The sequence below is a fragment of the Dermacentor andersoni genome, chromosome 1 (assembly GCF_023375885.2).
Source record: "Dermacentor andersoni chromosome 1, qqDerAnde1_hic_scaffold, whole genome shotgun sequence".
In the NCBI taxonomy this organism is placed as follows: domain Eukaryota; kingdom Metazoa; phylum Arthropoda; class Arachnida; order Ixodida; family Ixodidae; genus Dermacentor; species Dermacentor andersoni.
Window position 1 is genome coordinate 166,848,403 of NC_092814.1, and position 15,890 is coordinate 166,864,292.

At 46.1% G+C, this 15,890-nt stretch overlaps 1 protein-coding gene across 1 annotated transcript; it reads right to left on the bottom strand.

Moving 5' to 3' along the window:
• Nucleotides 1-701: 701 nt before the first annotated feature.
• On the bottom strand, nt 702-4,132 carry LOC126547163 (uncharacterized). The gene is made up of 3 exons (XM_055062599.1): nt 4,054-4,132; nt 2,021-2,719; nt 702-1,067 (listed from the first exon to the last, which is right to left on the bottom strand). The coding sequence occupies exons 1-2, from the start codon at nt 4,063-4,065 to the stop codon at nt 2,024-2,026; spliced, it is 708 nt and encodes a 235-aa protein (XP_054918574.1). The 5' UTR covers nt 4,066-4,132; the 3' UTR covers nt 702-1,067; nt 2,021-2,023.
• Nucleotides 4,133-15,890: the final 11,758 nt, after the last annotated feature.

Sequence of the window (15,890 nt, forward strand, 5' to 3'; positions counted from 1 at the left end):
ACGGGATCTGCGGCCTAATCCACGAATCCTTTCGTTTGTAAGGGCTCCTTGGCCGGCCGCCTTCTATAATTCTACTTCAAGCATCAGGATTGGCTGGAATTTGTTCTTACGAACAAGCCTGCACGTAAGAGCTGTTTGTGAACACGCGCCCTGATCTGTATTTCGGTTGAAAGAGGGCAATTCACTTAGGCCCACTCAGCTTTGAAACAGAGCTAGGTTCAAGATACAAATGTAGACTAAAGGAAATTAACAGAGATAAATGAACGAACAATTGCTAGTATGCTTGCGGGAACATGCTGTTCATTCAATTATTTCTTATCTTTCATCACACACTTTCATAAACAGACGAGGCACGCCACGAACGGCTACAGTAGCTTCCATTTACTTATTTTAAGTGCATCACACACGTTGTTTGATTCTGATTTGCTGTTGACACAATGTCTATGCGAAGGAGCGGAAGGAAGTTAGGTGTGAATTTATACCAAACTTTCTTTTTACCGAATGAAGTGATTCTGGCAACTAATGTTGTTCGTGTTAGCCTAGCTGCCCTGATTGTGCCGCATGAATGTTTTATATGCTATTCTTTGGGGTTGAGCACATACATACGTGATGACTTTTCAAATTAACATGCACAGCTTGTCTAGGCCATCATTTTGAGGAAGTCAAGACGTATGGTGACGAAATGCTCTTAACAAAAAAAGTTGTTTTTTATTTTTTATTCAACTCATGATAAGTTCACACTTCTCTGTACAAGCAGCACCATGAAATCGATATCAGCGGAGCAGGCTAAAGAATCTTCGCGTGTGACAAGAAAGCCCGAGTCGCCTCCTGCTATATTTTTCATGCAAGGCAAGCTGCAGATTTCATTTGGTGGAACTCAGTCTGTTAACGGCGTAGGATGAATCAACAACAACGAACAACAACGAAAACAACAATACGATGGCCAATCCACGTTGGAATCTGCGAGGTCTGGTCTGCTCATCTTCATAAGGTGGCCGCTGCTACCCCTGCCGGGTGGCGAACGCTCTGGCCGGATTGGCTGTCATTTCATGAACTGCACTTGCATCCTAGAAAGCGAAGAGAAAAAAAGAAACAGAAGGCGATCACATTGAATCACAGGTGAATATCGGCAGCTTAAATTATCTGAATGGTTATTGCAATCGCTTTTTTTGTGTGTGTGTCAAGTAATTTCGGAAATATACGTGCGTGGCCTACAAATTATGTGCACAATGACATTGCATCAATCAACACTTGTGCATCCTTCCCCAACTAATTGGCCATTCTAAATAACCATGAATATAAATTGTGCTTTCTACGCTGTGATTTTCTAAGCAGACAACGTTGATAATTATTTCCTAATGGGATAGAATTCGAAACTGTTAACAAAGGCCGGGGGGGTGATGCGGGGTTTTTGTTTACTAGTTTAATTACTGCGGAGAGTAGTGACGCCTGCTGCATACAGAATGACATTGCTGGATGCTAGGTTTGGGTGTTTGGTGCACTGACACTTTTTATGGCTGTATTTTGTGCGTGAGCAAACTTAAAAACATGCAGAACTTACAGTGAACCATTACTAAACTTGCAGACAAAGCCAGTGAGCATCGTTATCCCCCTGCGAAATGTATGTTATTTCGGATTCGTCACACTCACTGGGTCATCAGCGGCAAACTGGTAAAGGCTGAAACTGAAACTACAGCACTAGTGTAACGACCGAAGCTCAGTGATACATTTTAGGTTGAACTTAAGATTATGAACTTTTAACCTAGGTACCGCATTATCTTACTATCAAGGGTATCTCTGAAACACTTAATGGGCGACCTCCTAAAGGTAGCCTCCTCTTTAACTACATTGTTAACATTTGAGTTTCGTAATATAAAAAAAAAACTAAGGAAAAGGTAATTCCACATTCTGAAGTAGCTCTACGTTTTCATTTCTTGTGTTAGCTTAAGCGAAAGAGCTGGGTCATGCGCTTATGCTGGTATAAAATCAGAGGTGAGCACGTTGCTATACGCCATCTTACCGCTTAGTGCCAGCCGCCGTGGTGGCCCCCGCCACCGTATCCGCCACCACCGTATCCACCCCCACCGTATCCGCCGCCGCCGTAGCTGGCTCCTCCCAGTCCTCCCAAGCCGCCGCCGTATCCACCGTATCCGCCGCCGAGTCCGCCGCCGACTCCGCCGCCTCCTCCTCCCTTGATGATGATCACCTTGGCGGCGCCACCAGATCCTCCACCGCCGTAGCCACCGCCTCCAAAGCCACCGAGTCCACCGCTGTATCCGCCACCACTGTAGCCGCCATATCCGCCGCCGCCATAGCCGCCGCCGCCGTAGCCTCCTCCGCCGTAGCCTCCGCCTCCGTAACCTCCGAGGCCGCCGCCGTACCCGCCGCCGAGGCCTCCGCCGCCTCCACCATGCGTTCTGCTCACGGTGCGCACCAGATAGGTGGATGTGTGGCCCACTCCGCCGCCTACGCCTCCGCCGCCGTAGCCACCTCCTCCATAGCCACCACCTCCATAGCCGCCACCTCCATAGCCGCCACCTCCGTGGCCGCCACCTCCGAACCCTCCACCGAGGCCCCCACCGCCATAGCCACCACCGCCGTATCCTCCGCCGCTGTATCCTCCGCCGCCGTATCCGCCGCCTCCGAGACCACCGCCGCCACCTCCGCCTAGGAAGCCAGCTTTAGCGGCGTTGACTAGCAGGAGACCGCAAAGGAGAGCCTGCGACGAAAGAACCTTTCAGGCACTGTTCCTGCACACACTACTCAGGCTCTAAGACGTGTATGTATTCTCAAAGCTGTGATGTCGTGGTTACAGGTATAGCGGTCTTTGAGTATACGAAGTCTTTCCAGAAGTGGAAGATTTGGGACATGATGGGCTACTCTGTCCCTTTGACAATTAGTGATTTCCTTATTCGTATGTACTGTCATTCCTACATACATAAAGGGAGCTGGAGTGCTTTAAGAAGGGCGGAAAGAAGTTAAAAGAAAAAGTAAAAGGATGAGACTCTCAGCAAACTTAGTTCCTCTTGCTTATCCTGTACACTGCCGAAATTCAGTAGAGCCTTTAGTGCTAGAGATTATGTGCTGGTAGTTTTTACGCCTAGGTCAGCAACTCATGATGAAACTAGCTTGTAACAATAAGCAACACATGTGGTCAGATATGTGCGGCTTATTGTGTACCACGCGCTCCCTTAGTGCGAAATCTTACTCTCTCTGTTTTTGTGTCCTGCTACTTCCTGGGACTTTGCACTTAATGTTGCCTAATATATGAATAGTACGCTATATCCCTATGTGAACTGCACTCTCACCTTCTGTTCATATCGCCGTTTTACAAGACAACCCAGTGAAAATTAATGACGTCAGTTCACTGAGGTATTATAGGAGTAATGCGGTCATATCATATACCTTTTGTGTACAGATGACACCGGCTTTATCACTTTGAATTTGAATCTTGTTCTCGTGGAAGCAGAACACGCGAATAATAAATTTCGTCCATCTCAAATAGCACATAGTGTTCTGCGTTATAACAGCAGTCTGCATAATCAGGTCTTATTAAGTCAACAATCCAATTCCGGTATTAATTTTAGTTAAGCTTATACAGAAACGTAGAGTCGCTGAGCCCGTTTGACACTTCTAATGCCTGTTGAGACAGACTTGTCGCGCTTCGTTTGAAAAGTGACTTAGTGCACTAGAGCCCTGGAGTAATTAATATAATTGCATTAGCCATATTCGCCTGTCATAGACGGTACAACCACCCTTGTCAATCTGCAAGACCACTGGGAAAGGCTGTTTTGCACTAAGTTAACGCTTGATGCTCTCCGATGCTGCGCCATGACATAAGCGACCCATAGTTTCTTCACCATCCCTGCACCAAGGAAGCATTCTCATCGCAGCGGCTACTCGAGACATCCACTGCTCCAGGCCGCGTTGGCGCCTTAAGCGTCTTTGCCACCCTTTAGGCGCCAAGCTCTGCGCAGCCGAACCCTCGACGCCGAGCTCGGCGGACGCGGTGGCCCTCGTGTTGTCCCGTACGACGGCGAGGCCCGGACTCACCGTAGACTTCATGCTGCTCGTGGCTGCTGTGCCTTGCGATGAGAGCAAGCTGCGTTATGCCTGCCGATCGAACCGTTAGGTCCTTATATACGGTCCCGCAACGCGGTTCGTCAGGACAGGTGCGGGAGCGAGGAGGGGCGCAGGACATCGCGCGCCATTCCCTTTGAAAGGGAGAGCCAGTAGCAAAACACAAAGCGGCAGCGGCAGAGCAGCATCATCAGAAGAGACGGAACAGGACGACCTCGGTGAGTCCAGAGCCTTCTCTCAAGACCTGTCTTCAGAGAGGAGCTGCCACGCACGATGCTTGTGTTTTGCTTCGCCGCCGATCGCGCCGTTCTGATTTAGACCGCGGAGGAAGGAAGCGCGGTCCGGCGAATTAGCAAAAAGAGCCGCGAAAGAGAAAGCCGTCTCGGAAGCTGCGGAAAATAACTCGCGGTTTATGCCGTCGCTCTCCTCCTCGCTATGGGAGTCCGTGCGTGCGTGCGTGTGCATTCCGCCTTTGCTAGTTATATCAGAAGGCGCACTGGCACGTACCCTACCTGCAACCGAGGCGGGGGCCGCTCCTTCGCCGGAGAGGAGGGCCGGGCCTCGCCGCCGCTTGTTTGGCCGCCTCCAGTGACGGTTTCCTGGCGTTCCCCAATTCGTCTTCGGCGTCCGCGGCGCTACGCTTCGGGGAAAGGGGGTGCAGTTGCGCGCTGCCGTCGAAGCCGCTATTATTTTGTTGCGATGTATACCATTACTGCGAAGGCAAATGCTGCAAGAGAGTGCGCCTTCACTACTGTGCTACCAGATGAAACCATGCTCGGTTAATGCGTTTATCATAAAGCTGGCCACAGCGCTCATTAGGCGACGCGAAGATTATGTGCCCGCAGATCGAAAAACGCTTTTCGGTTTCGTTGCACCGATATAACGCAACACTTCTGTCGCGTCCTGAAGAGGACAGGACTTGCTTTCGTGTTTGGCGATTGCAGTTAGCGGCATTTGACAATAAGACCTATCCGGAGACCTTGCAGACCACCTCTTTGTGGCTGCATTATACCTTTGGCGTGTCATTCATTTCGGACAATTCGTACGGCCGCAAGGACGCCCAATTACGAGACGGCAGACCTTGTACCACTTTATCGAACGATTCTAGAGATGCTGATCCTTTATGTACCTGGAGGGGCCATCACGCGGCTCTTCCCGACTGTTTAACTTCAAAAGGTACAACAATGTTGCGAACGAATCGCGCCATCAACAACTTCATCGAATATAGCAACCCGCCTAGTGACGGAGGCAATAGAGCAGTGTTTAGTTGGGCAAGATAATTTTCTAGAGCTAACTCACGAAAAGCTTTGCTGCGGGAGAAATGAGTTTCATTACCAGGCTGTAGAATGTGCACACGAGCACCCACATTCCTTAGGAGGAGTTATCGCTTGTGCATGGTGATAGCGAGTGGCGCACGTGTGCGGGTAAAAGAGCAGAAACAGGGAAGATAAGAATGAGCGAAGCGTGAAGCTGAGGGCCAATCCAACAAATTCGGTAACAGCAGGAGTGACGTACGTACGCGGTGATGAGGACCAAATAAGAATGTGGTAGACGTACAGGGGGTAAAGTAGAAAGGGCTATGTCAGTGATCAGCATTCATGTCACTAAATGAATGTTGATGCTGGCGGCGATAGGCAATGTACGTAAAGGAGAACAACGACGTCAGGCCAGAACTGAATCGACGGCTGAATACAGAAAACGGAAGAACCGCCACTTTCCCGTAAACCGAAACCGAAACAGAACGTTAACATTTTCTTTTTAATTACCTTGATACGAAAGTGAATAGAAAAATATCGTGGCTTCAGGTTCAAGTCGGCCATTAGCTGTGGCAGTTTTTATCCGTACAGTGACTGGGGTTTAGGTGTCAGAGCCAAAGTAGAGTTCGTGTTTGCAGCCTATAGTACATCATATAATGTGGCCACTTCAATGTTGTGTGTGTTTGTGTGTGTGTGTGTGTGTGTTTTTGTTGTTGTTGTTCAGAAGTCAGGCGACACCGTGCAGAAGTCGCCTCCTAAGTCGTGCAAGCTGTGGCCAGCAAGGCATCTGTTGTGTGTATATATATATATATATATATATATATATATATATATATATATATATATATATATATATATATATATATATATATATATATATATATGGACGAGAAAAATGGAAACCGAGGGGCCCCATTTTTATTAGTCATATCATAAAAAGAAAACAAACAGTGACAGCTTCGGGACATTATCTGTAGTTCTTAATTGATTTAAAGAAATTATAAATAAATGGAAAATGAAAGTGAATGAAAAAAGAAAACTGACCACAGGTGGGATACAAACACGTGTTCGCATTACGCGTGCTATGCTCTTACCAACTGAGCTGCCGCGGGGCCGTTTTCCCATCACAGAAACCTGTTTAGACTACCTCACTCAGTACCTCACCTGCGACCTCGTGCTTAGTAGCGCAACGCCGTAGCCATAAACAACCATGGCGGGTATACTGGTTCTATCCTATGCTTTCGTTGAATGACTTTTGTTATTTTTTAAAATTTCCTATTGTTTGATTTATTACTTAATTTACAAAGAAACTGTTGTACATCGAATAGCGTCGGGTCATCCCATGAGTGTATCCCCCTTGCGTATCCAGGTGCGGAGGTGAGGGAGTGAGGAATGTATTTAAGGAGTACATGGGTACGTTGGATGTTCTAAAGGGAGTATAAAAATAATTCACTTAATGTTGTCACACATTACCTGCTGGATACTTGTAGTATACTAAAAGCAATGAGCAAAGGACGCATATGTGGCAGCTTTGTGCTTGCTGATAATCTGACGCGGAGTGTCAGATAACTGTGGTGAGCCTCTTAGCAGTAGTTTCTGGGTTCAAGAGACAGCTGTATGGCATATTTAAACACGTAGTGTTGAGCCTTCCTCATCGGCCGATAATGGGCCGATGACATCGGCTGTATACAAAATGAATTGAATGGCCTAGGCTTACTTGCATTTCCTGCTAAGTTTTCATTCACTATGAGGCCATTATTCGCACATGTAAGATCTAGGGAATTCATTTCAAGCAAATAATCACAATCCCTAAACATGGTACGGAAGTAGACGGTGATGAATTTTACAGCGTGCGAATTGTTTAGCATCGCTACATGACAATTTTCAAGTGTTCAATGATCTTAGAAACTCCTGCACTCGAAGCTGAAGCCTACTGTATTCCGGTTCCTTATCGATTTTTTTAGAAGTGGCTGTTTCATTTGTCAGCGTTTTACGACACAGGTATGGCAAATTAAAAAAAAATGAGGCTGAGTAACAAAAGTGACCTATGTGAAGGTAACAAACTTTAAGAAATAGGTCTAGAAAAACTGCTTTTCAGTCCGTGCAGGTTTGACAGCGATATTTACGCGTCATTCGCACTGGTTGGAACACTGCGGTTACGGCAACAAAATGAAGTAGAAAAGTCTTCTTTCGGATTTTTCCTTTTCGCTCATCACTGGCTGCTGCTACTTTGTTGTCTTCAAAGGGCGAGGAAGCTAAAGAAAAAATACAGCCAAGAATGCATCACGCGCGCTGCCACTCTTTCCGTTACTTGAGCCATATTTTTCGGAGCTCTATAAATTGTCTGTAATAACAAAACCGCGCTGCTTCTCCTTGTAGGGCACTATATATATATATGCATCAGCCATCATGTATGCGTGAAGGGTGCGGAAGGAAGAACTCTTCGCCCGAGCCAACACCTCAGGGAAGAACTGCGTGCATTTCCACGGGTCCATTTGCGGCAGCGAGGCGCAAGACATCCGTCTTGATACAGGCCAATTTTCTTGTCAAATTGCGAATATATGCTTCCTTCTGGGCTGTATCTTTTGGTCTACACGCTGTGGCGCCGGGATGCTAATGCCTTAGCCCTATACTTGCGAGGGGGACTGCCTTAGCGAGTGGCAGTTGTGCCATCAGGTCTTTCACTTTATCGAAGTGCTGCAGTAGTCACAAGAAGAAAAATATTGTTTTCTTGACGCGCTTAAGGTCATGTTAGCTGTGACTAACAAAAATCGGGCCCGATTGGTTCCCCTTCTCCTCGTTTGTTGCAATCCGGGGAGCGCCAAAGATCCAAGCCTAGTCGGGTACCAAAAGAGGCATTTGCATTCCTAACGCAACAGGCAGTAGCATTTCTATACTACGAGGCCCTTTGCTTCCTCCTTACCTAAGCAGCTCGTGTTTCAAAGAAATTTATTTTATGAATGCATGAACCACAACAAAGGGATTCGACACACGCCATTAGTAATATTTTCCTAACTACACTTCGAAATAATTTTCCGCTTAAGAGGCCAAAATGTGTGGAACAAAACGCCCTTGAAACATCTTTAGTTATGACAACTTTTTGTATACAGCGTAATTCTGTGGAAAACAAACCTTGCTACTCCGATAATGTATTCAAAAGTTTACGAAGGATATATTTTCAAAGGTCCTGCCTTTGGAGGGAGGAGGGAGGAGAGTGGAGGAAGGAAGGGGTAGCATATGGTTATGGTGACGCAGTAATCCTGGTAACAGGGTTACAACGTGGCTTCGGCCAACTTTTGTGTGTAGATAATGCTAGACAAACAATTATAACTTTCTTACCAGTATACAAAATAGTGTACAATAGATTTCGCAAATATGCGCAGATTATCGCGTATATATTGCTAGACACAGGCGCTCGTCGTCACCATATATTCCCTCCAATGTGAAGATAAATGAATTTTAAAAATAAAGCACGAAATTTGGTCTGAACCCTGGAGATGTGGTTGGTCGACTAAGCGGCCAACAAGTAAACAGCGTTTCGGCGATGATGGAGCTCCCTATAACGCTCAATCTCGCGGTTGCAACTGACGACAGCCAAGAACCCCACTACGGAAGGCCAACACAACAGGACGTATAGATACGAAGATTTAAATACGAATTTGAATCCTTGAACAAAAGTTCGAAATTAATAAAGTTATTCTTCGTCTTTATAGGAATAATCAATTAAAGGAGACTGTGTGATGCATTTTGCAGACACGTATAATAGCTGGAGTCTCACAAGAAATGTACGCACACTTAAATGTTGCGCTCGAAGAAAAAGAGGAAGAAAAGGGCGTCTATATACATCGATTGCGTAGCCCTTAAGACATTTCGTGGTTTCATGGCATAGGTTACAACTTGGGCCAATTCTCACCTTTTTGATGCGTTTTGTTTTATGCCTTCAAATGTCGGCAGTTTCCGATATTGAGATTGGCGATAATTTGTGGCATTACTGAGATAAGGCAGTAGAGTGTAAAACTGGGCGAGTTGGTTGATATTAATCATAACTGCAGCGCAAATGAGACGGCGACAAGGACAAAAGGGACACACAGGACCAGCGCTGAACTATAGCTGACAACTGCGATAAGTATATTTTCGCGCATCTGTGGTGATGCACAAGTGACTGCAATGTATTGTTGATTTCATTTAGCAAATATTAAGAAAAGAAAATATATATTACTTTGTAAGTCCTTTGTCAGCTAAGTGCATTTATATTCCTCTTAACCTTTTCTCGTCCATTGATTCCTGTATGAATCATGTTTAAAGGGGCCCTGGAACACCTTTTATCGAAGTGGAGAAATGCATTTGTAGCTAAACTAGACTATTTCAGAAATATTATGCAGCAAAAAAACGCAATACGTTCTGCAGAAGCGGAGTTATTGGCAATCAATCATCCCCTTTGATGCCCTTCGTGGTGATCCCGCTGCTTCTGCAGTAGCTTGCACTGGAGCGGGGCGTGCCCACAACGCTCCGCCACCGGGGCGCGCACTTCAAATTTGGGGACGTATTCGGCGAAAATCGCTTCGGCGATACTATCGTGTTCGCGTGACGTAGTGCTCGACCAGCCAATCAGCTCATCCAATTTGGCTCAACCAGCCATTCAGCGCGCGCCTCACGGTGGTACTTCCGGCGAGGCGACACTTTCGCCGAAAGTGATCGTCGTAGAACACGTTCGTTGATTTTGGATGTTCACGTAGAGGCTACTATTTCCGATTTTGGTGCCTACTACGTGGCAAACAATCCAAATACGGTTGTCATCAACCAGCCGCAGTGCGCTCATCGAGCGTGCTTGACGCGGACCTCTGCGGCGGCCCCGGTATATGCGCTACGTATAGGACGCAGCTATACATACAGTTGCAGTGCGTATGCGCCGCGTTCACTATGTGCACGACAGGAATGGAGGGCGCACTCGCGCTCACGTGCTCCAGTCTGGCCGTGCTACGTGGCGGGGACCGGCTTTGTCCTGCACTAGCTTGACCAAAGAGTAGTAGCCACTTCCAACTTGTGCATTTCGAAGCGCTGTCAATGGCTGAATACGAAGCGATGTTTGCCAAGGTGCCTAGGCCGGAGCGGCCAGGAGTGAGCGTGTGCTGACAGGCATGCGTGTGGTCTTACCTTAAGTTTCGCGTGGTTGGAGGGAAGTTGAGTGTTCGAAACTTTAGTCGAAATTAGCGAGACCCGGCGGTTACGACCCCGGTAAGCAGTGTAGGCAAAGTTTCATTCCTACGATGGGTGGGCGCAACCGAATGTTAGCAGACGATAGTCATGCTTCCGGAAGTACGTAATTCTTATAGAAGTTCGAAAGCAGATTTTCGCTTACTTCAGCCTATTTATTAAACGGCGTCAATAAATATACCTACTAGTAGTAGGAAGAAGCGGACTGATCCGAACACCCTTGTTTACTGATGTCAGCTATTGGCTAATAGCAGCTGCGTATGGGAATCGGCTGCATGACGAAATATGGCAGCCCGAAACGATTGAGGAGAAAACTTCCGTTGAAAAGAGAGATTTTGAGAGAAAGGTGTCTTCGCGGTCCGCTTGCGAGCTCCACGCGCCGCGCGCGACTGCAAAATTTGGCTGAGATGTTCCCGGCGCCGTATGCTAGCCGCGGACTGTGTCTTTTCAGGAGCCCTAGGGGTGTTTCAGAACCCCTCAAAAATATATCTCACACCTAGTAAAACCTACCACGAAAATATTTTCAGAAATGGGAGTGTCGGTAATGCTAATTACATAAGTCGAATTTGTGCCGCAGATGAATTTGGCTATCTCTGAAATTTCACTAATGTTCATGCGTCCAATCACGCTGAGGTGAAGCCCGGGCGCACTATATTTTTGGAGCCTATCTGCCTAATGCGAATAACCTGCCTTAGGTGCCCCAAAAATGACCTTCGAATAATATGTGATGATATTTCGCACCATTGCGATTGTCAATTTAAAAATCTTATGAACTACATGTTGCTTTCAACACATTGACTTTTTTGCAGTTCATGAGAAAAACCATCGATTCATAGCCAGAAATTCTGGAGACATTTTTTTTTTAATTTTTCTCTCACTTTAGCCATTCAGAAGCAAGTAATGTAAAATTTCCCTTGAATTAAAACAATTCTAACCAGAAAGTGTTAACGGCGTAACTTTGTAATTGCATCAACTAGAATCTGATCTTTCCAAAGATGTAATGTTGGTAATTATGTGAATTGCACAATTCATAATGAAGAAGACTGAGAAAACCAAGGAGCTTCATATTTAATTGCTAACTACAATCACATTATTTCAAGAGACCATAAAGCCAGGGAAACAATTCTATTTCTTTACTTAATTGTTTAAATAATAACGAGAATGGAAACTAAATTAACTTAACGCTGAAATAAAAAACATAAAAAAGTAAGTATGTCTAATCAGGCGTGTAACAGTGCGAGAGAGAGAGAGAGAGAGAAGGGAAGACGGAAAGGCAGGGAGGTTAACCAGACTGAGTCTAGTTTGCTACCCTACACGTGGGGAGGGGAATGGGGAGTGAAAGAGGGAGAGAGAGAACTTAGGTGTAGGATGTCTATAGTCGGGCACTCAAGTCTGTTGCCCTCAGGTAGCGAAAAAGCGCTCGAACTGCTTTCTGGGCCAGTGAACTGTGAGGCCAGGCTCCCAAGATCTTCGCTTCCGTAAATGGCCTGTCATCCAGTCTATTTAAGGCCCACTGGAGAGTCTCGCGTTGATTATCGAAGCGAGAACAGTGGCACAGAAGGTGACTGATGGTCTCTTCACACTTGCACTTAGCGCACATTGGTGAATCCGCCATTCCAATACGATAGGTGTAGGAGTTGGTGAATGCTACTCCTACCCACAGCCGACACAGCAGTGTTGCCTCACGTCGTGGAAGGTTCGCTGGTAATATAAGTTTCAGTGATGGGTCGAGGCTGTGTAAACGACACTTAGAGTTCTGTGGTGTATGCCAGCAACCTAACGTGATTGTACGAGCGAGACTGCGAAGCTCTCTTGCAGCGTCGACTCTGGATAAAGGTATAAGGAGTGTCGGTGAGCCAGCCTGGGCACGTCGGTCAGCGTCATCGGCGAGGTGATTACCAACGATGCCACGATGTCCCGGCAGCCACTGAAATATGATATCATGTCCTCTTTCAGAAGCGCAATGGCAGGTTTCGTTGATTTGTGACAGTTTTTGCATGCATCATGCATCATCATGCCTCATGTAGCATAGCAACAAGTTGCTTAAAAAAGCGACGCACGTGCGTGTGCGCCACATTTCATGAGTCCACAGATGCATAAATGCAACACATGAACAATTATCAACCCGACCACTATCCCTCAAGCGCGTCACGTAGCATAGCAGCAAGTTGCTTATAAAAACAAGAGTGCGCCAGTTTCACCTATCTTCCCTCGTGGCGGCTAGAGCCTGAGACATTATGTGGCATAGCACCGCGTTCGGTATCGGCCCAGGTTACTCAGGCCATAGCTGAAGAAATTGTAACGTCTCTTTGCCGGAGACGTCAAATAGGCATTTCATTGCCCTCGTCATCGCCTTGCTGCTGTCGTTGTGTGATGGAACCCACGAACGTGCCCAAACACATTGATCCATGTGGTTACGCTTTGCGATATCGGGTAGGCAGTTACCTGCAAAATTCCTCGCATAATGTCGATTCCCTTAGTGCGCGGGCTTTGTGTAATTTTTTGTGTTTTGTTGTATTCCTGGCATAATGTAATCAACGTCCTACGTGAAGGGTTGACATGCACATTTATTGTAGAATTTTGAAGTGTGACTGTTACTGCTACAAGTATAAGAAACGCTTCCAGATCTTCATACTGCTAAATGAAGGACAACTTCTCGGTGACATATAATGCATGCATTTTCTCCTTCACATAGGGCTTGGCAGATATTTCCCTAACTGAATGACAAAGCTCTCTATATACAAGTTGCACTTGTATTTACCGACAGCTATTTCTGACCACCGTAAGCGCTTCTTATTAAGCACAGATTCCTCCAGAGTGGTATCCACGCAGCGTTTCAAAAACGACCCGCAATGTAAACATCTTGTACAATTAACGAACATGTTTGACTTACCCTTTTTCAATCTCGTGGCCTCACTGAACGAGGCCTCAAGCTCAGAGCCACGTGATATTACATCCCTCGAGATGACGTGTATATCGTTAGTGTCAGTCAGTTTACTTGCTTCAACGGCAAGACGCGCGAAAAAACACACTGGAACACTCACGCTATTTTTTTTTTCATTCGCAAAAATCTGCCTCCCTGTTCGAGGCCTTGTATGGCAACTGCAGAACAGACCATTCTGAGTGGTTCATTTGTTCCTCCGCGTAGGTGAAAGAAACCAGCGGTAAAACGCGAAGACAAAAAAGAAGAACTGCTCAAGACAAGCACTGGTCTTACAACTGTAAGTTTAATCATAGAGGTACAGTTCCCCGGCAATGGAAGTTAAGTCGGCTGGTATCATTGCTAAAGCCGGAAAAATCTCCATTGGACATGGCATCTTATCGCCATATTCCCGTTCATGCTTATTCTTTCCTTTGCCAGTAATGCGTACTGGTATGAAATCTGGCGCTCAGCCACAACTCTTGCAGTGCAAAGGTAAATATATATATATATATATATATATATATATATATATATATATATATATATATATATATATAAAGGAAATAAGAAAGGCAGGGAGTTATACCGGAAGATAGACAGAAATATCTTTTAAAAAATGCTCTCACATGAAAAGAGTGGGGGAGGGAAAACACACACACACACACGCACACGCACACAACGCTTGACCGGAGAAACCTCAGTCGCGCCTTCACCGCCTTCTGGTGTGAAGTTCGCATCAGCCGGCACTCCAAGATTGTCTGCTCAGAAAACGGCCTGTCGTCGAGGCGTGCCAACGCCGTCACGAGCGACTGTCTCTGGGAGCTGCAGCGAGGACAATGAGAGAGGATATGTTCGATTGTTTCCTCGCTACCGCAACTGTCACAGGTAGCACTGTCAGTCATTCCGATGCGACAAGCAAATGCATTCGTGAAAGATACTCCTAGCCATAGTCGGCAGAGAACAGTTGTCTCGATTCGGGACAGTCCAGATGGAATGGGTAGTCGTAGGGATGGGTCCAGTCGTTGCAGTCGAGTGTGGAGTGAATCGTGTGGAGTGTCGAGTGGATCGTGTGGCATCACGCGCTAATATGCGAAGCTTTGCTGCTGCGTATGTTGCCATCAGTGCCTGTGGGGAGTAGATAAGACTCTTTCATTCCCATTTGTAGGGGCTTTTTTTTCTGCACACCAGCGCACAGTGGCAAGCAGTTGAGGACCAGTAACGCATGCCATCAAACTGAACGCGCAGCCTGTCATTTATACATCGGCCAGTCCGACCGATATACACTCGTCCACATGACAAAGATATTCGGTACACGACTGACACCGCGCATTTTGTGTGCATGTTGGCGTGCTTCTTTCTCCAGATGCTGCTAGGGCCCGTTTTGCTTGGTGCGATGCGCTTGCAAAGCCTGGAGAGCTTGCATGGCGCATATAAACAACGTCATTCCTAGTGGCCACCTCCTTGAGACTGTGAGAACTGCCATGTATATATGGAATCACTATTGTGTTGAACGCTTTTGGGACAACGGCTCCGTTATTCGCTCCATACCTGTTAAATTTCTTCATCTTATTAAACGCGGTTTCAGCCACGGCCATCAACAAAGATACTGGGTACCTTGCGGAAATTAGCCTGGCTACTTGCTCATGGAACTAAGCTGCATGGAATGGGCATAACTATTCTTTAAAGCATTCTGAGGCACAAGGCAAGAATACCTCTCTTCACAAGTTTTGAGTGGCAAGATTCAAGAGGAAGCAGCGCTATTTTTTTGTTCTTGGTGCGTAACGCCATATTATATGACCCTCCTACGAAAATTTACCACTAGGTCTAGAAACAGCGTCGAGTGACTTGGGTAAAATTCATAAGCAAAACCGAGAGCATGATTCAAAAGTCCTTAAAATTTGTTCGTCAAGCGAGTCAATGTTGTCATTTTGATCAAGGTCTAAAAGCAGTAAAAAATCGTCAAGATACCTAAAAGCCCTCACGATCATTGCTTTCTGTAGCCTGCTAGTAACCGTGTTGTCAAGTTTTTATACAAATATCTGGCAAAGCACGAGAGCTACCTTTTAGCCTATACAAACTCTATTACTTTGAACATAAAGCGAGTCATTAAATAAAACCACAGTGCTGGCCAGATAGAACGAAAGAAGATCAATAAAAGAATCGGCTATTAAATAGCTAGAGTTGATAAACGTGAACTCTCCTTCTTGCTCAATTAGTTCACAAACAATTAAGATAGATCAACTGTCGGTATAGAATAAAAAAGGTCCTCAATGTCAATAGACAACGCGGAATTGGCACAAAGCTAATTGCATTGCAGCACTTCGACAACGCCCATAGAGAACTGAACACCAAAATGGTCTGTGGTAACCAGGTTTTTCAAAGCACTCTGTAGGAAACTGCTCACCACCTTTTGCCAC